Source organism: Sorex fumeus, unplaced genomic scaffold (assembly GCF_029834395.1).
Source record: "Sorex fumeus unplaced genomic scaffold, SorFum_2.1 ptg000072l, whole genome shotgun sequence".
In the NCBI taxonomy this organism is placed as follows: Eukaryota; Metazoa; Chordata; class Mammalia; order Eulipotyphla; family Soricidae; genus Sorex; species Sorex fumeus.
Genome location: NW_026606129.1, coordinates 17,655,689 through 17,678,182, shown reverse-complemented (window position 1 = coordinate 17,678,182; position 22,494 = coordinate 17,655,689). Strand labels below are relative to the sequence as shown.

Genomic DNA, 22,494 nt, shown 5'->3' with positions numbered 1-22,494 from the left:
GTGCTGCCAGAAGTTCAACACAGCAGCGCTCAGAGACGGTGATGGCTGCCACGTGAACCCACACCCCGTGCCCACAGCGGCCCCGAGCGGCCCTTGTCATCGAGGTGAGAGGGCATGCCAGGGGTGGTGACTTCAGCAGCGCTGGAACTGCGAGACGTATCCAATGTGTGAATGACGTGCAGGGAAGTGATCCGTGACGGCTGGCTGGGGATGACAGGCAGGCAGCGGCCACAGTGCCCACAGCTCTCCGGAGACTTTCACCCTGCTCTGCGGTGTCAGAGAGAGTCCGAGGGCCCACAGTCTGGGGACACTCCAGGGGGAGCCAGACTAGGGGCTGTGACAGAGACCCAGCATCTGAAAACGGGGGCCCTCAGAGGACAGGACAATGGGGGAGCTGTCACAAAGACAGTCAACGGTGGCTCATGGAAAGAAACTTCTGGAAGTTCCTGATCTCCACAGAGTGAGTGGGCCTGAAGACCCTGCCTATCCTGAGGGCCATGGGGACGGTTTGGCAGGACCGACTGATTGCCGGCATGGAGCTGCTCATCTGGATAGGCCAAGCAGGGTCTTCTCCCAGGGTGCCCCCCACATGGGGTCAAGTGCCGCATTCCCCCTCCTTGGCTGTGCGCCCCCCCAACCTGGGCCTTTTCTCACAGGGACTTCTGGCCCTGTCACGTCCATCTCTGCCCACCTTTCTTGGCAGGTGGCTCCCACAAAGGCTGCATGCCCCTCATCTGCCCAGGGTTCCTTCTGTGAGCCCTGCCGCGGTGGGCAACTCAGATTCTGCCCAGGGCCAGAATGACTCCTCAGCCAGTGGCACAGGGCAGCTGTGTGAGTGTCCGCGGCTTCAGTTAACCCCTGAGTGTTGACCCAAAAGGAAAGAGAGAACAAAAGGGAATGCCCTGCTTCAGAGGCGGGGTGGGATGGGGGTGGTGGGAGGGATACTGGGACCATTGGTGGTGGAAAATGGGCACTGGTAGAGGGATGGGTACTCGATCATTGTATGGCTGAAATGCAAGCACGAAAGTTTGTAAGTCCGTAACTGTACCACACGGCTATTCACTAATAAATAATAATAATAATAATAATAATAATAATAATAAAAAACTCTGGGACACACCAGAGGTATCCTGGGGATGCAGTGTTTCAAATCTCTCTGAACCTCATACTCCACTGGTTGGGAAGGGAAGGGAGATCCTCCCCAAAAAAAAAAAATCCTCACAAAGGTCCAGGGAGGCAACTTAGCAGAGCAGGAGTGGCGCAGCTGGGAGGCCCCGGGTTTGATACTGGGAATTACCCCTTCTCCCCCACCCACCCCCCCAATATGCTTAGCTCCAGCCACATCCAACTCTGGGCAGTGAGGTGGGCACCCACATTTGTATACAAATGGCCAGGGATTCCTTGCAGTCAAAGCAGGGATGAAACCCGGAGTTCTCACTGCTGGGGTGAAAAGAATTTCCTGGTGTCTGGTTGAAATGGGGACTCATTGAGCAGGCCTGGGGGTGCACCCCAGGCATCTCTGGCTGGCGAGATCTCCAGCCGGCCCAGTTCTCTGCATTAGCCTGGCTCCTGATGGAGCGTGCGAGAGTGCCGAGGGCTGCCGGGGGGGTGCGGGGGGGGGGGGGGGCGCCGCCGGTCTTGCCTGCTGGGCTGCTAACATCACTTGCTCTTCATAGACGTCCAGGTTCCGGTTCATCACCTCCAGCGCCTGCGTGCGGCTGACGAGGGCCAGGGGGTCGGGGCTGAGGATGGAATGGTGCTCGTACACGGCTGCCACATAAGACTGGTCCTCGTGCTGCCTGGCCGGGCAGTGCTCCTCAGCGCTGACTCCCAGGGCCACCGCGGACCAGACGCAGAGGAAGAGATAGAGCGGGTGGCCACTTCCCGGCATGGCACAGGCCCGGAATCTGAAATGCAACGGGCAAAAGCGCGACAGCTGAATGGCCAGCTCTGCCAAGGGCTGACTCCTGCAGCTGTGATTTATTAATCCCAGCTATGAAACGCGGCTCACAGGGTTCGTTTCAGGTTCCTAATAAAAGGGGATGTTGTTTCTCCCTGAGCATGGGGGGTTGGGGGGGGGGGGGGGGAAGCCACGTTGGAAATGCTCGTTGTGCTAATTTGCTTGGTGCCTGGTGGGACAACAGTTCCCAAACATTTACTGGGATAGTTCCCACCAATTCAGTGACAGGGCAGTTCGTCACTTTAAACGTTCGGCAACCCTCATTATTCTGATTATCTTATCCCATTCTGTGATACATTCCACAACCTACCTGCCATCCGGGTATACATATGACAAGAGAGTCATCTTCCAGCGATGGCTGCTGGGTTCCTGACAAGACTATGTGGTTTTCCTAGTCATCCACACTGGGTGGAGTCCAATCCTCCCTGCATTTCTTTGATTTGTCCTGAATATAAGATGGAAGTTCCCCCCAACAGCACTAAGAAGCTGCTGACTTCTTCCATGCTGGTAAAACTAGGACCTGGGGTCTGTTCTCTCCTTATACTTGCCGAGTCATCACTGCATGGCACCGTTTGCCTTGTCTCTGGGACTCTCTGACCCTTGCTCAAAGCACCGCTTAAAAAAAAAAAAAGAAACAAAACTTTTTTTTTTGCCGTGATAAAATGCAACCGTCCAGAAGATAGAATGTTCTAGAAAGAACATTTTGTTCAGCAGTGCCTACCTTCAGAGATTAGAAGCAAATGAACTTTCTGTGTACATTCTTATCTCCTGAGAGTGGGAACTGGGGAGGGAGGGGAGGGTGCTGGGGAGCTGGCTCAGAGCACTGGAGACATGTTCTGCATGTGGATGCCTGGGTTTGATCCTTGCACTGCACAGTAGCCCAGCACAGCCAGGGATACAGTCCCTGGGCACTGTCAAGTGTGCTCCCCACCAAAATAAATAAATAAATAAACAAAACTTTCCCCTGGTCACAGTAGCCTGCAGTAACCCCTGAGTAAAGAGGTATGTCCCCAAAAAAAGTATCTGTAATTTTAGTAGTTATGCCTGACAATGTGCCTGGTGCACACTCACTCACAGGCCATGGGCCAAGGGCCTGGAGTACTGTCCCTCCTTGCACTTGCAAGGCAAGGCCATTTGTTCTAGAGGCCCAGGGATGCCCTCTGGACTCAACACCCAGGTGCCCAGGCATCTGCCGCTGCTCCTGTCCAAACCACACCCCAGCCAAATCTCATTCCACACCCTGCTGGCATTACCTCACAGTTGGGCTCCTGGCTGCAAATGTCCTTGCAGTGTCCTCTCAAAAGTTCCAGCCACAAAATGCTCCCGATTGTTTTCACCCACAGAACAAGGCCGAAGGTAGTTCCGTCAGAACCCTCGCAAAATCCAAGACTTGTCACAACGCCCAGCCTTCTCCCACCCCCAGTCCGCCCCATCTCAAACTGTTACTTCTTCCCAGAGGGAGGCCCTGTGCCAGCCATTCAGCAATGTTGGAAGACCACAAGGGGCCTTTGAGTGGGTAGTCATGAGTTTCTGAGCAGGAACAAAAGTGTGATTGAGAAGCTTTCTTATCTAAATTTTGCCCCTGAAGACCCGGCAAACAGCAGTCAAATCTTCGCATCGGGGTCTGGAGAGATAGCACAGCGGGTAGGGCGTTTGCCTTGCACGCGGTCAACCCGAGTTCGATTCCCAGCATCCCATATGGTCCCGTGAGCACTGCCAGGAGTAACTCCTGAGTGCAGAGCCAGGAGTAACCCCTGTGCATCGCCAGGTGTGACCCAAAAAGCAAAAAAAAAAAAAAAAAAAAAAAAAGAAAAGATCTTCGCATCGATGTTCCCTCCCCGAGTGGGTTTGTAATGCGGGTCACAGAGAGTGGCGTGGGAGGGAAGCATCCCTCCTCCAGGCCACGGTCACTCCAAGACAATTCAAGTATCTGAGAGGTGAGGAGACTGAGACTGGGGGAGGCCAAGGACACACAGCCTGGGCGGAGGCAGGTGAGGCGCTCCTGGGTCCCAGAGTGAAGGTCATCGCATCCCTCATCCTGTCTGGGCCACGGACCACCTCTTTGGGGGGACACAGCACATGAGTTTGTATCTCTGGGGCTCGTGATCCAGCTTGTGATCTTGGGGTACCAGCAAGCCGTCACGTGTCTTTTCATGTTGAGAAGAGGAAATAACATCAGAGAAGTTCCAGGAGGAGAGGCGAGAGAGGAAACTGTTGGTACAGGAGCAAAGGGAGGTTCATGAGCAGAGGCTGGGCAGATCCAATCAGGAGCTGGAAATAAGCTTTATTTATTTTTTTATTTTTACATTGTTCATGATTTATTTGTTTATTTATTTATTTATTTGTGGTTCTTTTGGGTCACACCCCATGATGCACGGGGGTTACTCCTGGCTCTGCACTCAGCAATTACTCCTGGCAGTGCTTGGGGGACCATATGGGATGCTGGGAATTGAACCTGGGTCAGTCGTGTGCAAGGCAAACACCCTACCCACTCTGTATCACTCCAGCCCCCCCCACGATGATTTATTACATTCAATATTCCAACACCAATCCCATCAGCATTATACTTTCCCACAACCATTATTTCCAATTTTCCCAACCACCACCCAAGCCTGCCCCAAAGGCGGGCCCTAAACAATTTATTTTTTATTGCTCGTTATAAATAATTTGTGGAAAGCAGCTTTTATGAGAAGGAGGAGAATGAAGGGACTGGGCCAGAGGCAGAGAAGCCCAGCCCTTCTGGAGGAGGGGGACCCCCATCTTCAAAGACTAAGTCTGTTACAGGGCAGGAAGGAAGAGGTGGGGGGCAGGGAGGTCCAGTGGGGCCAGGAGGCCACTGTGGTTCCCCGGGGGAATGCAGAGGAGGACTCGGGGGCAGGATCAGATGCCTGAGTAAGGGCTTGCGTGGGTGGGAGTTGGGGTGTCAAGAGAAGGAAGAACAGCAGAGAGCGAGCTCCTCTGGGCGAGAGCATGTGCTGTGCAATGACCCAGGCACTGCACGGAGCCCTGAGCATTGCTGAATGTCACCCCAAAGAGGAAAAACAAACAGGCAGGAGAGCAGGGGTAGACTGGGAGGGGAGGGCAGCAGAAAATGAAGTCAGAGAGAAAAGGGGGGTTCTCAGCACCCCTCGCACCCCCATTCTCACCTTACGAGAGATGCCAGAGGGCCAGGGAGAAGCCCATCAACTGCGACACTCCTGGTCAGTTATCCAGCCATCAGGAAATGGGTCACAGTTGCAAGAGGGACCTTGGAAACCAGCATCCTGACCTTTCACCTGTGCAACAGAGGCCTCGGCTTCTCACCCCTGCTGGGAAAGTGGCAGGAGTCCCGGGTAGGACAGACCCAGTGACCCACAACGAAAAGACCATCTAAACTGCATGGGAGCTGGGCTTGTGGGAATTTGGTGACATGTCAGTCGCTAGATATTTTTAGACCCGAGGAACTTTTCTTTCCACCTGCTCCATGCATGATTCACCACTGTTGGCCGTGTTGCCTTCGGAGCTATGCGATTTGCCATGGAACGCGCAGGGTGACAACTAAGTATTATTAGTAAGATCGTTTCCGAGGCAGGTATACATTTGGGAAAGTTACATAATAGAACCAGCGATCTTCTTAGTACAAAGCTCTTGTCACTGGGGGCGTGTGGGTGAGGGTCAGAGCCCCACGGCTGGGAGAAGCAGTCAGAGATGTGGAGGCCAGCAGGGGCCATGCCCAGGGATGCAGCCAGAGAGACCTGCAGGGTTACTCGGAAGTGTCGCAGGCCACGTCTCTGTGCACATCCCTCATGGTGCTGAGACAACAGTCAAGTTTGAGTAGTTTTATACATATATTTTTTAAAACTTCAGTTATTTATACCAATTATGATATCTTATTATCTCATTCCTACTCTGGACAAACTTGCAGGCTATCGCATATAGCCTGCCCACAGGGCAGAGTCTGGCAAACTCCCCGTGGCGCACCAAATATGCCAAATACCAGTAACAATGATGGGTCTCATTCTCCTAAAGAGCCTTGAATATAATCTCAGGGCTAGGATGAAAGAGACGTTACTGGGGCCTGCTCGAGGCAATCGATGAATAACAGGATGATGAATGAGTGAATGAATTTATACCAATTTTAAGTGATACTTTATATACAATGGGGAAAAAAACACATGCATAGTCCAAATACAATGTTGAAAACAGCCATTTTCATAACAAAAGCCCCCCAACACAAAGTGTTAGGTTTAAGTAGTTTTAAATCTGTTCTCATGACTTTTGATTTCCTTGCCTGAATACTTTCTCACAACGAGTAGACATAAGCTCCATCTCCTCCTAATTGACATCATTTCAGGCAAAGAAAACCCCGCAAGCTTCTCCTTTTCTGATCTCTCTTGCTTCGGGGTTTTTGCCCTTCGAGTGGGCGGGTTCTCATGAACCTGTCCTGGTCCTGGAGGCCTCAGCCTGGTCTCAGCTTTGGCCACTGTCCTACAAGCCCGTCCACTAAGTGCACTTCCTGTGTCCAGTGTTCATTTAAAGGCTTCTGAGAGGCAACGGAGAAGGCTGTGATATCCAAAGGCAAACTGGGCAGGAAAATGAATTAAGTCACTAAACTCCCTGAGTTCAACTGGTAATTTATAATTTCTCTGTTTTTTCTTTTCTTTTTTGAGTTTCGGGGAAAAAAAAACAAACACCAAAAACCAAAAACACCTTTTCCCACCACAATTTTCTGAATGGGTTTGAGTCACAGGCTTGGTGCTCAGGGACAACTTCCAGCTCACTGCTGTGTGGGATGTACTCAGGGGACCACAAGGGACTAGGGATGAAACCTTTGCATGCAAAGCATGTGCTCCAGCCTACTGAGCTCTCTCTCCAGCGCTGATTTTCCCTTTGAAAATCTTTCAGCTCTCGGGGCTGGAGAGATAGCACAGCGGGTAGGGCGTTTGCCTTGCACGTGGCCGACCCAGGTTCGATTCCCAGCATCCCATATGGTCCCCTGAGCACCGCCAGGAATAACTCCTGAGTGCAGAACCAGGAGTAATCCCTGTGCATCGCTGTGCATCGCTGGGTGTGACCCAAAAAGCAAAAAGAAAAAGAAAGAAAATCTTACAGCTCTTATTTTCTAAAGGAGAATGTCATACTGAAGAGCTAGTACAGCAGGTAGGGCACTTGCGTTGCATGCGGCCAACCTGAGTTCAGTCCCTGGCACCCCAGGACTGATCCAGAAGCACAAAGCCTAGAGTAAACTACGGGTAACAGGTAGGTGTGGTCCCCCAAATAAACATATAAAAATAAATAAATAAAAGGGAATGACGTCCAGGAGTGGCCCAGTCCTGGATGAAGGCCTATTCTAAGTGGCACTGACTAGAATAACATTTCAGACCCGTAAACAAGCAAAGGTCTGGTGACACCTGAACCTAATCACATCGTTTTTTTCTTTACCCCAAATAGGAAAATATTTACATAACTAAAATCAAATGGAACAACTCCCTGAGAGACCTGGATGGTTAATGTAGGAAGGGGCTTTCTAGATTTCATTTTGTTTTCCACCAGAAAGTCCCAGCCCAGGAGGATTTACAGGCTTGCTACTGCCACCAGGTGGGCCAACTGAGAATCACCACCCGAGTCGGTATTTCTCCAAGTACCCGGGCAGTTGAGAGATTTCCAAGCAGTAAACAAACGGTGCTTTCTTCTCCCTTTCCTTCTTTTCATCTTCAGAACTTCATTTATCTTTGTGTGTGTGTGTGTGTGTGTGTGTGTGTGTGTGTGTGTGTGTGTGCTGAAACACAATCCCCAAACATTTGATTTTCCAGGCTTGGGTTCCATGAGAGCTGTTTGGTGTTCACCAGCATGACAGGGCTTAGTGGATAGTCCAAAGCTCTGCCTTTGGCGAGACGGTCTGTCTGCAGCTGTGCCTGGATGTGCCAAGCACGCGGCCTCTGCACTCGAGATCCAGCAGCCCTCTGCGTTGGGGAGAGGGCTGAGCCCACGGATCTCGGTTCTACGGGGGCACCACTTCCTACTGACGCCCTGATGCACTGGACACAATACTGTTTTCAAAGCCACTGGAGCAGACGTTATTTCATTTCCTCTTCCTGAGATGGGAACTATAATCATGGTGGGAGAGAACTCCGACCCTGTCAGTGGCGAGAACCACCTGGAAAGCAGGCCAGGCTCTGGCACAGTCATCTAAGTGTGCTGAGGAGCTGGGACGATTTCCAGGTCACCTTCACAGAACTAAACAGAAACCCAAAATAGCCTCCGGCCCTCGCCCCCCAAGGGACAACCTGGGGCGTCAGGCCAGACCAGGTGAATGGTGAGACCTCAGAATCCTCTGGAGAGCTGGAACACTCCATCCCTGGCCTCAGGCCCAGACATGTTGATTTAGTGAGTCTGAAGTGGGGCCTGAGAATCTGAATTTTTCTAGCAAGTGATAGTGACGGTGATGAGGCTCCTGGCCTGGAGTCCTGCTTGGGCAACCGCTTGGTGACAGGATGTGGGTCCAATATTTGGACCCTTATCTTTCCCTGGTCAGAACCGTATCACCTTCATTCCGGAGAGATTCTCCAACGGGGCTGATAGGACGAGGCTGGGTTTCCAAGAACCCGGCTATCAGATACGGTGAAAATGTGCAGTAATGTAGTTAAACACTCGACCTAGGTGGGCCAGCAAGGAATAGAGGGGCACTATCCCTGAGCACAGAGTGATGGGTAAGTCCTGAGTATCACCAAGGTCGCTCCTGAGCACTGCAGAGTGTGGCCCACCCCTAAGAAGAAACCCCTCCAAGTAAAAGAATAACATAGACTCCATCTAGAGGGGGAAATCAGCTGAGGACCTAGAGAGTTTGTCTGGCCCAATCAGAACATAGCGGTATGGAGCAGGAGCGATAGTATAGTGGGGAGGGCATTTGCTTTGCATGCGGAGGACCCGGGTTCGATCCCCAGCATCCCACATGGTTCCCCAAGCAGTGCCAGGAGTGATTCCTGAGTGCAGAGCTAGGAGTAACCCCTGAGCATCGCTGAATGTGACCCAAAAAGAAAAAAAAAAAAAGAACATAGCGGTATAACCTAGGTGCTGCTACTTCTTGTTTGTGTAGAAGTTCTAATTTGGGGCCACAGAGATAGTAGGACAGGCAGGGAGCTTGCCTTGCATGCAGCTGACCTGAGTTCAATCCCAAGAACCCCATATGGCCCCCCCAAACCTATCAGAAGTGATCTGAGTGCAGAAGATAGAGTAAGCCCTGAGCACCGCAGGTGTGACCTCCCCTGGTCAAAGTTTCTGATTTTATTCAGTATTATTATTATGGGTAAAGCGATAGCACAGCGGGGAGGGCGTTTGCCTTGCACGCGGCCAACCCGGGTTCAATTCCTCCGTCCCTCTCGGAGAGCCTGGCAAGCTACCGAGAATATCCTGTCTGCACGGCAGAGCCTGGCAAGCTCCCCGCGGCGTGTTCACACAGTCCTCCCGTTGTTCATCGATTTGCTCGAGCGGGCCCAGTAACGTCTCCTTCGTGAGACTTGTTGTTACTGTGTTTGGCATGTTCAATACGTCACGGGGAGCTTGCCAGGTTTTGCCATATGGGCGAGTTACTCTCGGTAGCTTGCCCGGCTCTCCGAAAGGGGCGGAGGAATCAAACCCGGCTTGGCCAGGCTGGCTGCGCGCAAGGCAAATGCCCTACTGTTGTGCTAGCCCTGATTGTCCGAGTGCTGACGGCTTCCCATGGGTTTCACATTTTTGATCCCCCAGATCAACTTCTCCGAAATGAGTCTCAAGAAGCTGCCTGCCAAGGTCTGTGGGGCAAGTTCCCCCTGACTTTTCTTTAGGTCCTACCTTCAGTGAGAATCAGAAGAGCCCCTTTCTGGAGAAGGAAATCCAAGAGAAACACAGACAGGGCAAGAGAAGAATGGCCCAAACTTATTTTCGGCCCCTTTTCAGAAAGACTCAGCGCTTCCTGCCTGCCTGGATCATCTCAGCACCCCCCCTGGAGGTTACCATCAATCACCCACTTTCAGAAAAACGCGAGCAATGGTCAGGCCCTGCGCCATGCCATGCACAGTGAGACGACATCTCTGCAGACACGGTGGGCCCAGGGGTCGTAGCAGCAGCCCCCACGCCGCTGCTCTGCAGTGACCAGGAGCAGGAGTGAAATGCTAGATCACAAGGTCAACACACTGAGGAGATGCCCGGAGCAGAGAGAAGGGGCACAAGGAAGGGGTAGCAGATCTCAGGGCACCTGGTCCCTCAAGTCAAGACACTGCCCCTTCGTAGCAGTCTGGAAATAGGAGGAGCACTAGGAGGGGGTGGAAGAAACACGAGCACCACAAAGCTGAAGTGAAACATGGCACTGGAGGCAGCATGCAAAGTCCACCCCCATGCATGGGAGGAGACCCAGGCACAAGCACTGACCAGAGCACCAAGAAAGAATGAGCCACGGGCTGGAGCCAAAGTACAGTGGGGAGGGCGCTTGCCTTGCAACTGGTCAACCCAGGTTCAATCCCCGGCATCTCATATGGTTCCCTGAGCACCACCAGGAGTGATCCTTGAGCACAGGGTTAGGAGTAGGCCCTGAACATCTAGTGGTGTTCAAGAACAAAACTGTCACTGTCACTGTCCTCCCATTGTTCATCGATTTGCTCGAGCGGGCTCAGTAACGTCTCCATTGTGAGACTTGTTGTTACTATGTTTGGCATATGGAATACGTCATGGGTAGCTTGCCAGGCTTTGCTATGTGGGCGAGATACTCTTGGTAGCTTGCTGGGCTCTCCAAGAGGGGCAGAGGAATTGAACTCGGGTCGCTCGGGTCGGCCGCATGCAAGGCAAACACCCTACCTGGTGTGCTATCGCTCCAGTCCTAGCCCACCATATTCCTTAAAATGTTACAGTCCATTAGTAGGTGGTAATAAAAGTATAACTTCTCTTCTTTTATTAAGAACAAAACAAAATACAGAAAAGAAAAAAAGCCAAAAGCAGGCCAGAACAGACACCGTCTATTCCTAGTACCCCCGGGAGCTGCTCATGACAGAGCATGGTGGGAAGACACAGGCGACCCCTGGCATCATAGTTGTTAGTACAACCTACATGCCTCAGCTCCAGGAGTATAAGCAGAGGAAGATACTCAACTGTGATTCAGAAGAAGGTACACTCTTAGGCTTAGATGGATAAGCACGCAGAGCCAGCAATGAGCCCAAATCTATTTTGCCCACAAACTTTGATGCTACCATTCAAAATCAAGGGAGGAGAAGTTGAATTGGTTAGTAATTGCAGTGACTGAGTAACAACTCGGAAAATAAGTGATTCTGTTTGGTTAGTTGGTTTGGGGACTCACCTGGCCAAGCTTGAGGCGACTCCTAGCAGTGCTGGGACAACCGGGATTCAACAAGGCACGTACTCAGCCCACAGAGCTCTAACTCTCTGATCCCTGGAAAATAAGTTCCTATAAGGTACCTCGAATAGCAACATAAACTCAAAAGCGGGAGTTAAATACCGAGTGTTAGGAAAACTGGTATAAATTAAAACTGATATCAGATGTGTGATGAAACAACTTCCTAGAAGTTGAAGCAAATAAAAAAGAGGAAGCAGACTGACAAATTAAAAATTTACTTGCAAAATAGAAACAATTAAGACAACACATACACCCAGGCAATGAACCGAGAACAGATTTCAGTAAGAAACAAATTATTAACACTTGGGGAGGCTGAAGTACAATATAAATATCAACAGTGGTACTATTCAAAATAATAACTTTGGATAAGAAACGAAAGCATACTGGGGCTAGAGAGATAGTGCAGAGGGTTTGGGTGCTGGCTTTGCACGTGTCTGACCTGGGTTCTATAGGCAGGACCCCATTTGGTTTCTCAAGCTTCAGGAGGGATCCCTGAGTGCAGAGTCAGGAGTAAGCCCTGAGCACTGCCCGGTACAGCCCAAACAACAGACAAACTAACAAAGAGGGGAATAACACTGGGAAGACGGCTAAGTGCATGCAGGTATTGGGGACAAGTACTGGAAAGCATACTCCTGCTATACTATCTCTAGATGGGGCTATGTACTTTCTGGTCAATTTTGTTGGGAGTCTAAAACTATTCTGAAATCCTGACATCTTGAGTAGAGGCCCAGTTACACCAGGACTGGACTCCAGGGCTGCAGCAACTAGGAGATCTATGCCGTACATGGATCTTGGGCGGGAGAAATAATACAGTGGGTAAGGTGCTTGCCTGCAGTGTTGCATCACTTTGCATGGGGGGGGGGGGGGACCCTGGGTTCTCTCTCCAGCACAGCACAGCACAGTTCCCCAGATCATTCTGGGGAGCAACTCCAAGCACCACGGGGGCTTGACTCTCAAACGAACAACACAGAGAGAAGACAAGGCTAACCAGGGACAGCCCTTCCTTTCCCCATCTGCCCCCATAGCTCACAGCTCCAATCTTGGCTCTCATTAGCATAAAAATGAAGAGCAAAGGTTAAGGGCTTGTAAGTCTGAGCCAGACCGGACAACAACCTTCTGGAGGTCACAGTTAACTGGGGAAGATTCCCAGGGGTGTGTCTCTGGTAAAAGACATGAAATTGCTCCTTGATGGTGCAATAGTAAAGTTGCTTTTCACTGTTTTTTGTTCATGCCAATCTCTGAATTTCGGTGTTTTGCTGTTCACAAATTTAGTGAGGTAGCAAACAAGATCAATTTAACCGGCTTTAGTCAAAGAACCATTCTACATCCTGTGCCGTGAAGGTTGACCTATTTCCTACGCTCAACTTCCTGACATAGTTTCCAATGTTGATTTTAAAATAGGAAATGGGGAAAAAAAGATTTAAAATAATAGGTCTTGGGGCTGGAGCAATAGCACAGTGGGCATTTGCCTTGCACGCGGCCAACCCGGGTTGAATCCCAGCATCCCATATGGTTCCCTGAGCATTGCCAGGAGTAATTCCTGAGTGCAGAGCCAGGAGTAACCCCTGAGCATAGCCGGGTGTGACCCAAAAAGCAAAAAATATATATAAAAATAAAATAAAATAAAATGTCTCTACATATTTCCTTTCTTGTTACCCTTGTAGGATAATATTGTTATCTAAACTTAAAACTATAAGTTTAAGGTATTTCTTACTGTCATGGTCATGGTCACGGTCCTCCCGTTGTTCATCGATTTGCTCGAGCGGGCCCAGTAACTGTGAGACTTGAGACTTGTTGTTACTGTCTTAGGCATATCGAATACATCATGAGACTTGTTACTGTGTTTGGCATATCGAATACATCACGGGTAGCTTGTGCGGGCGAGATACTCTCGGTAGCTTGCCAGGCTCTCCGAGAGGGGCAGAGGAATCGAACTCAGGTCGACCATGTTGGCCGCGTGTAAGGCAAACGCCCTACCACTGTGCTATCGCTCCAGCCCTTTCTTACTGTTTCCATACAAAATGATTTATATTATGTATGCTTAGATGTTTGTTAGACAAGGAGAGGAGAGACACACCCAGGGGATTCCGTTCTTGGGTGGGTCGTCCTGCTGAGAGAGTTATCTGTCCTAAAAGCAGCTTTCCCCAAAGGAAAGAACTTTACCCCTATTGATTGTGACCACACCTATGTGTAATTGTTACACAAACCCCTCATGCTTTGGGATTTAACTGTACTGTAAGAGTGGGCTGGGGGATCAGAATTGAGACTCCAGAGCAAGAGAAGAAAGGGAATCAGGATCAGAATCTAGACTCCAGAAGGAGAAGGAGAATTGGGATCAGGAGCCAGACTCCAGAAGGAGAAGGAGAAAGGGAATCCAGATTTCAGAGCGAGAAGGAGAATGAAGGGGGATGGAGGAGGAGAATGAAGTAGCATGGGGGAGGAAGAGGCAGGAGGAGAATCAGAGGAGAATGGAGATGGGATTGGAATAAGCTGCAACCTGGCCCTCGTTCCTTCCTTCGCCTGCCCATCGCCACTGACCTCCCCGGGGTGGGGGAACTGGTAGGAGAATAGAGCCGCTGCCTCTGCTGCTGTCTTTTTTGAGTTTACACATCTGGCATCTCTGTGCGCACATGAACCTCCAACCGGTCCTCAACTAAAGGTAAGAACAGTGTTCGGTAGACTCCCACACTAGAAAAGTTTAGTGGGAAAACTAAGAGTTTGTGGTGCGGTGAATTAAAATACTAGCCGTATTCCCCACTAAGATGGGACAAAAACAGAGCCGTGTGAAGTCCCTTAAAAACCTTTCACGCCAAACTGAACGTGACCATTTTTTTATTGAATTGATTAAGCATTTTACAAAGAGAACTGGACATCGTGTTTCTCGGGACCAACTCCGGTCCTGCCTAAAAACTGTCTACAAATTCCATCCCTGGTTTCCAGATAAGGGTACTTTGGAGCCTGAGGTTTGGGAAAAGATTAAGGGAAATGTCTTCAGGGAATTTAAAGAAGGGGCTCAGATCCCTAAACAATTCTGGGTAACTTGGGAAATTGTTAACTCCATTCTTCAGGCTTTGGAAGGTACCTCCGAGGAGAAGGTTGTTAGATTTACTATGGGAAGCTTTCCTCAGGAGTTAAACAACGAGGATTTTAAGATTAAGGATGAAATGAAGAAAGTTCCTACTACTGAGAGAGCCTTATCCTCGGTTCCTCCCATACCCAACCTTAGAAAGAAGCCTGATACTCAATGCTTGACTACTCCTGTACCCAAGCCCTGAAAGCAGCTCAAGGAGTTGGCAGTGGAAACACGTTCTCAGAGCAAAAATCTCTCTGCTGATGAATTAACATTCCCTACTGATGTCAAGCCAGAGAGACCCCCGCCTCCTTTGTATGACTCCACTTCCAGTGTGTCAGAGGAAAGTGATGGGTATGATGAGCCAGCTACCACTTCCTCAGATTCTGAGTCTGAAAGTGGTTTGGTACAGAAGGCTTCTCACAGGAGCCGCCGCTCCTCAGCCAAGCGGCCTCCAGGCGGCTCGGGACAAGCTCCCGACAGAAGCTTACAGCTGAGACCTCTCTACCATAAGTGGTCAATCCCACCCAGACCCCATGAGCTCCGTCTCTTTTTTCCCAACCAGCTGGAGGAGAATCAATCTCTGTCTTATGAAGGGTTAAGAATGGATTCACTCAGTAATTTCAAAAAGGCCTGTGCCTTGTATGGACCTACATCTCCTTACTGTAGGGAGTAAAAAGACTCATTGGGTACCTCAAGATTTTCATGTGGTTGCTAAGACGTGCTTAAGCCCTTCTCAGTACATGCAGTGGAAGATGTGGTTCAGTGATGAGGCCAAGGCAAAACTTCAAAGCCTTGGCCATGCTGGACGGAAATTTTCAGGGATTAAATTGACTTATGAGATGTTAATAGGTGAAGGAAAATGGCACGACCCTAAAAAGCAAGTCACCTTGCCTCGTGCTGTTTTTGCTCATGTCCGTGACGCCGCCCTGTGGGCCTGGGAGAGGATTGATGCAGATGCTGAATTTAAGGGAAGCTACACAAAGATTGTTCAGGGTGCCTCAGAACCTTATGCAGACTTCATAGGGAGGTTGATGGAAGCCATTGAAAGGCAGGTGAAGGGTAAGGAAACTCAGGAGCTTTTGTTCAAACAATTGGCCTTCGAAAATGCTAACAGGGACTGTCAGGCCATTCTGCGCCCCATTAAGGAGAAGGAGGACATAATGGGGTACTTGAAGGCATGTTGGAATCTTGGCTCTATCAAACCTCAGGCACACATTAATGCTGTCAAGGCCTATGCCATACAGAGACAAATTCAGGGCAAATGTATTAATTGTGGGAAATCAGGCCACTTCCGTAAGGACTGCAGGGCACCTCCCAAACGTGCAACTGTGAGAATGCCACCTGCACCTTGCCCACGATGCTGTAAGGGAAACCATTGGGCCAGAGATTGTTGCTTCACTTTTGACACAGCTGGCGACCCCAATTCGGGAAACTTGCAGTGGGGCCAGGCCCAAGTCCCGCAAAATCAGGGGATGTTTCCAACTGCAGCCCTTCTCCCCAATATGGAGTTTCAGAGCTCCAGTCAGTAGATTCTCTGCAACCAGCCACAGCAGGGAGCGCTGACTTGGATATTGGATATGCCCTGCTCTAATACTGTCACCATTTCTCCCACCCAGAGTCCCTGCAGACTAAATTCTGGTGCAAAGGGACAAGATTCGAACCCCCCATATAGAAAGGGAGTTTGCTCAAGTGAACTTTACAAGCAGCACATCAGGGTTTCATGGTTGTCTGAAGGACTACCTGACAATGAAGGGAAAGGCATCTCCAATCCCTGATTCCGTTCCTCATGGAGCGCATCTAGAGGCTCACCAACAAGCGGTTGAGTTCAGGGAACAAGGAGCCATCCCACCTATGGGATATGCAAAGCTGAGTTCTGTATGTAATGGGTATCACGTTTTGAGCCAGCATAAAAGTATGGAACTTTGGAATCAACGAGTTGTGTCTATTGGTGAATTTGCGCTGGCAAACCAAGCAGAACTTTGTGTAAAAGGGCTCAGCTACCCTGAGAGCCCTAATTCAGGTCAGAGGAGGTGGAGAAAGCCTTCTCTAGTTCTAGTCTTGATTCCCAAGAACATCTGCCAGAAACTCAGTCAGAACAATTGACTCTCAGGTTTTATATCAGAACCTATGGTGATGTGCCAGTTTCAAAGAAGGTTACCCAAAGACTCAAGCTGGTACAGTTTTATTTTGGGGGAAGTGAACTTCTACTTCTAGTTCTTGAGATGCCACCTTTGGGAAAACGGCTTCAGGGCCAGTGTGTACGTGGTTATTCTCCCACTCGGCCATTGCTTATTGACCTGGGAGGCACAGAGATGCCTCATTCCTGGGTGCTCACCCATTCAGCCATTACAGACGCTGAATCTGGTTAGGGACAGAAGACATTGTCACTAGGATACTTCTGCTTGTGTGTGTGTTTATGTTTATGAAGCGGGTTATTTCTGATATCGGGAAAGAGCTTCCAATGAAGGCTATGACTTCTTGCCACATTGTTTTTTTCACTCGCCCATGTGCCAGGGCCTGCTAATATCATCTCAGACTCAGTTTATGTTGTTGGTCTCTTCCCTGGTATTGTGACTGAGTTCCTAAGTACATAAAATGCTATGTATATATATATATATGTATATATATATATATATATATATATATATATATATATCTCAACAATTGCTTCAGCAGCAACAGGCTCTTTTACAAAAGTGCTCTGAACTTGTTTTATTACTGATATCAGATCTCATTCTAGTCTTCCTGGACCTATGAATCAGGCATAGTTTAAAAAAAAAAAGGAGGTATGCCCCGTTTGACTCCTTGTCCTTGACATTGTTCTCTTTACAGTTTTTGAATCTACCTCAATGGGAGTCATATACAGCAGCTGAAAAGCATTTTCAGGAAGGTGCAGAGACTCAGAAAATCATTAATTCTCCTATTTGGATTAAAATTGACAAAGAATGGGTAGCAGGGAAACTCCTCATTCGAGGAAAAGGCTATATTTTTCTTTCAACAGATAACCCCACCAAGAAACTTTGGGTCCCATTGCATTTCATCAGGAGCCGAATTCATCTGCCTGCTTTAACTTTCAGACCGTTGCAGTCTTACAACCTCCTAAATTCCAGCCTCAAGCCATTGCCAAGTTGATTTCAGCTGGAAGTCACAAGGAAATCAATGGAGCGAGCATCAGAAGGCCTGCAGCAAAGGCCTCTAACTCCTTTAACATATCATGAGGTCACATTAAGAGTATTCCTTATACCCTTCTTTTACAGGTTGTGGATTGGGCAACTCCAGAACCCCACATTTTGGATTAACAATTCCTTCCTTTTACCCTCTCCTGGGAATTCACAGGTGTCTCAGCTCCCGAAGGAGGAAGGAATGACTTTTAATAGGAACACCTTTTAATTTCTCTCTGGGATAACTGTTTGTGTTGGAGTAGTCCACCCCTCCCCGCCCCCCCACCCCCCATCTCTTTCTCTACCCCCAGGCATGGAGATGTACCAAACTCCAATGCTTGAAAGCCTCTGATAACTTAAAAAAAGTGTTTTTTCCAAACATAAGCTAGGTTGCACATCTATGACTGCCAGTGAACCTGAACAGAGAATGGCTGCATTCCCCTGCTGGAGAGCTCCTGACTGAAGTTGTGATGCTCTTGTTCCAGTGCTCCCTGCCTGAGCCAGTGCCCTGAAGTTCATCAGATTTCTATAGTTGTTCTTCTGGGACTCATTGCTGTGACCACTACTGCTGCTGTTGCAGAAACAACTCTTCAAATTGTGATCAAGACACTTCATTTCTTTAAAATGTGACTAAATCACTCTGATCACCCCTGGATAGTGCAGGACTATCGGACACTTTACAATAAGCACTGCTCTGGGTTCAGGGGTGGATTGAAGTTTTAGTACAACACATGAGACTTTTGTGTTTGGAATTGTTACTCTTTCTATTTCAAATTCTTGTGTTTTGTAAACAGAAAAGGGGAAGATATAAGATAACATTGCTTTGTCCTTTCTCCCTTGCCACAGAAGCTTAGATTTATCAGATTACACCCATCACAGTGCTCCCAAGTCACTCCCATTCCTTTGTTGATCTGTAACCACTTCTATGTTCTCTTTCCCAACCAGTTAATCAGCTTTTCTGCCTAATCAGACTGTTAATTTGTAAGGTCAGATCCTTCTAGGACACTGAACTTGTAAGTTAATACTGCCTTTCTCCTCTCCTTCTGTCTTATAAATAGTTTACTTTAATGCAATGTCCTTTTTGTATAGATACAGGAAGACCATTAACATTATGCTTTGTAACAGGATTTAATTGGCTTTGAATATTATTCACTCCCGGGCATCCGCTTTCTCGACTTAAGCCTCAGTCGCCCTTGGTTCCTAACAACCCAAAAGCAGGGTCCCGACGAGGGACTGAACGGATCCAGGGCAAGCGATGAGCTACCCTGGCATCGAAATGGGCCAGGCCAAAGTGCCACAATTCTTAACTATAAGTTAAGAGTTTGATCATAGACAAATGCTGTCATGATCCAAAGGGAACAACGTGACAGGACCCTGCTAGGGATAGGAAAGACTATCTGGCGTGAGCACTGTAGTCTGAGATCGAGATAGCCCTCGGAGAGCAATCCTATAAGTTTAAGGTATTTCTTACTGTATCTATACAAAATGATTTATATTATGTATGCTTATATGTTTGGAGGGCTGGAGCGATAGCACAGCGGGTAGGGCGTTCGCCTTACAAGCGGCCAACATGGCCGACCCGAGTTCGATTCCTCTGCCCCTCTCGGAGAGCCCGGCAAGCTACCGAGAGTATTCGATATGCCAGACACAGTAACAACAAAATCTCCAACGGAGACGTTACTGGGCCCGCTCGAGCAAATTGACGATCAACGGGAGGGCCTTTTATATGTTTGTTGGACAAGGAGAGGAGAAACACACCCAGGGGATTCTGATCTAGGGTGGGTCGTCCTGCTGAGAGAGTATCTGTTCTAGAAGCGGCTTTCCCTGAGGGAAAAAACTTTATCCCTATTGATTGTGACCACACCTATGTGTAATTGTTACCCCAACCCCTCATGCTTTGGGATTTAACTGTACTGTAAGAGTGGGCTGGGGGATCAGAATCGAGACTCCAGAGCAAGAGGAGAAAGAATCGGGATCAGAATCCAGACTCCAGAAGGAGAAGGAGAGAAAGGGGATCCAGATTCCAGAGCGAGAAGGAGAATGAAGGGGGATGGAGGAGGAGAATGAAGTAGCATGGGGAGGAAGAGGCAGGAGGAGAATCAGGAGAATGGAGATGGGATTGGAATAAACTGCAAACTAAGACCTACCAGCCTGGCCCTCGTTCCTTCCTTCGCCTACCCATCACCATGGACCTCCCCGGGGTGGGGGAACCGGCAGGAGAGATATAGCCGCTGCCACTGCTGTCTTTTTTGAGTTTACACACTTCTTGCCTTTTGTTTATATTTTGAGATATCCTGTTTTGGGTTTCTCTTCTTTTATTTCAACCTATTTTATTTTCAGAATTCTCTAATGCCTCACAAACCACCTACAGGAAAGTGATAGAGAATGTCGTCATTGCTTGCAGAGTCTGCTCAATGGGCCTTGGATAAATCACAAAAGAATCCTGTGATCCTGTGATTAGAGTGGATGGAAAGGTGCTGGTCCCAGTGCTCAATGGTTCTGGGGGTGAAGATTTGTCACTTCTGCTCACTCATTAGACCCAAGTGAAGAGAGGGGTTTTGCACTCTGAAATAAAAGGTGTAAAAGGGAAAGCACATTAAACCACCTCCCTGACTTTTCCTCATGCAAAATCCAATAGTTGGGAATTGAGCCTTTGGCAAACCACTATCTAAATTGGGGGGGGGGGGGGGGGGCGTGTTCTAATGCAGAATTGATTTTTGTTTTTTGGCCACACCAGAGGTGGTCAGGGCTCCCTCCTGGCTCTAAGCTCAGGGATCACTCCTGAAGGGGCCCAGGGGACCATGTGGTGCTCGGGATCGAACCCGAGCGGCCACCTGAAGCCCTTAATCTGCTGCTAATCTGCTGTACTCTCTGGCTTCTCAGCATTTGTGTTTCATCACACTTGATTCTGTCTCTGATTCTTTTGACAGAGTGGTAGATTTGAAGCCTTGTGAACTATGTATCATCTACCTGGCCTACACTGCCAGCGTCAAATCAGCCCTAACCCTCAAAGTTCAAATCAACACTATTTCTTCGCCAATAATTAGGGGATCATAATTTAATGATTAACTTAGGCTGCCAGCATGAACACAGCACTAGTGATGTTTATTTTCTTTTTAAAGCTGTCTTTAAAACTTGCATAAAGCTGCCTTTAAAAGTTGTGTAACTTGTCCTAAGATACTGATTCAGAAGACCGGGCGTAGGTCCCTGGCAATTTCATCTTTGGAAAGCTTTGCCAGTGATTCTGATGGGGGAGGGTGGGGTGCACACTATAACACAGGGACGGATATAAACACGAGATGATGGGGTGGGGTGGGGGATGGGCATCCAGCAGGAGGCAAAGGGCACAAGACCCTTTGAAGCCACACAAAAGAGATTTTGCTCTTTCTGGAATGTTACTTTTATTTGCCAGATAAATAACTCAAAATGTCATTTTTTTTTGAGTGGATACACACACACATACACACACCCCACCCAAGTACATACCACTGTTAAAACCAATATTTCAGATACGTGCATTTCACTGTTCTTAGTTTGGCTCAATAAAAAGATCCTCTTTCCCACGAAAATATAGAAGCAGTATGGAGTAGAAAGAGGTCTCTGCATTTGTTAACCTCTGAGATTTCAAAATCTCTCTTCTAGCCAACGAGCTTACATCTAAGGATGGATGGCCTTAGAGGCAGAATGCTGGAAGCCAGACTTTTTGAAACCCTGGGTTTAGAAATCCTTTTATTCCCAGGGCTATTCATCCAGTGCACTATGACCTGCTCCTCCCACTCCTTGCCACTTTACCTTCCACACACTATTGCTTTAACACGCTCCAAAGCCTCCAAAAAAAAAAAAAAGTAAGCGTTCCATTCTTTTGTGACGATTGGCCGTGTCATGTTTATTGTTACTGGGTAGAAGGTCTGGGCACTAAGCAGCCTCAAGATTTATCTGAAACGGATTTAAAAGGTTTTTCATTGTTCGGGCAGGTGAGAGAGTGCCGGAGGTGGTGAAGCCTTTTGATTTCATGCCAACCAGGTTTGACCCCCCAGCACCGCACACGGTCCCCGAGCATTTCCAGGATCAAGTCTGAGCTCCGCGCCTGGTGACCTTTCCTCCCCACCCCCCTGCTCCCCGCCCCGCCTCCGTCCCAAGGTTACAGGGTGCAAAGGTTGTTCTACACAAAGCCCGAAAATCCACACTCCTTTCGGGAAAAAAAGCAGGTGGACAGAAGGGTCAGGTGGAGGAAACCCAGGACCAAAGAAAGGGCCGGGCACAAGGCCCCTTTTCACGTCCTCTGGCTGGAGGGCGGGCAGAGTTACAGATTCCGGAGTCCAAAGCAGGGTCCAGCGGAGAGTGGGGGGGCGGAGGGAGGGGCTCCTGTTTGGAAACTCGCACTCAAGAGTCCTGGGCCAATAGCCGGCGTGGGGTGAGACAAAGGACACCTCCACTGACCCATCTGAGTAACGCGTCTCACGGACCTGCAGAGCCACACAGTCCTGAGAGCATAAGCGGAAAAAAAAATTTCCTAGAAAGCGGGAAAGCGCAGAAGCAAGCCGAGAAGACCCCAGGAAGGGCGACGTGGGGGGAGGGGCGCCCACCCCATCACTCCAGCAGGCGCTCAGCAGTCGCGGGGGGAGCGGCGGGGGGTGGGGCAGGACGGCCGAACTGGCCACGCCCCCTAATCCCCGCCCCGCCCCCACAGACCCCACCCCCACCAGCAGCTCTCGGCTTCACGCCTGCGCCCTTCAACCGTGGCCTCTCGGGAAAGGCCCCAGCCAAAGGCCAGAGGCGGCGAAGGGTCCGTCTCTTACCTGCTCCACATAGGCCGCCGCCGCCGGCTCGTCCCGCCTTCCTCGGACGCTCGGCGCCCCCTGAGAAGCGGGCCGAGGCCGACTGGATCCTGATTGGAGGACGGGCGCGCTTCCCCGCTCGCCGCCGCCCAGCCCCGCGA

At 49.4% G+C, this 22,494-nt stretch overlaps 1 protein-coding gene across 2 annotated transcripts in view; it reads right to left on the bottom strand.

Annotated features, from left to right (window-relative positions):
• Window positions 1–22,483, bottom strand: part of BTD (biotinidase) — a 31,046-nt gene extending 8,563 nt beyond the window's left edge. The window contains exons 1-3 of one of the 2 annotated variants that reach the window (XM_056129668.1): window positions 22,355–22,472; window positions 11,265–11,357; window positions 1,643–1,907 (exon numbers count right to left, since the gene is read on the bottom strand). In XM_056129668.1, the coding sequence (XP_055985643.1) occupies window positions 1,643–1,891 (249 nt within the window). In that variant the 5' untranslated portion in view covers window positions 1,892–1,907; window positions 11,265–11,357; window positions 22,355–22,472. Of the gene's footprint in view, window positions 1–1,642; window positions 1,908–11,264; window positions 11,358–22,354 lie in introns of both variants that reach the window. The other variant, XM_056129667.1, reaches the window with a different exon arrangement.
• Window positions 22,484–22,494: the final 11 nt, after the last annotated feature.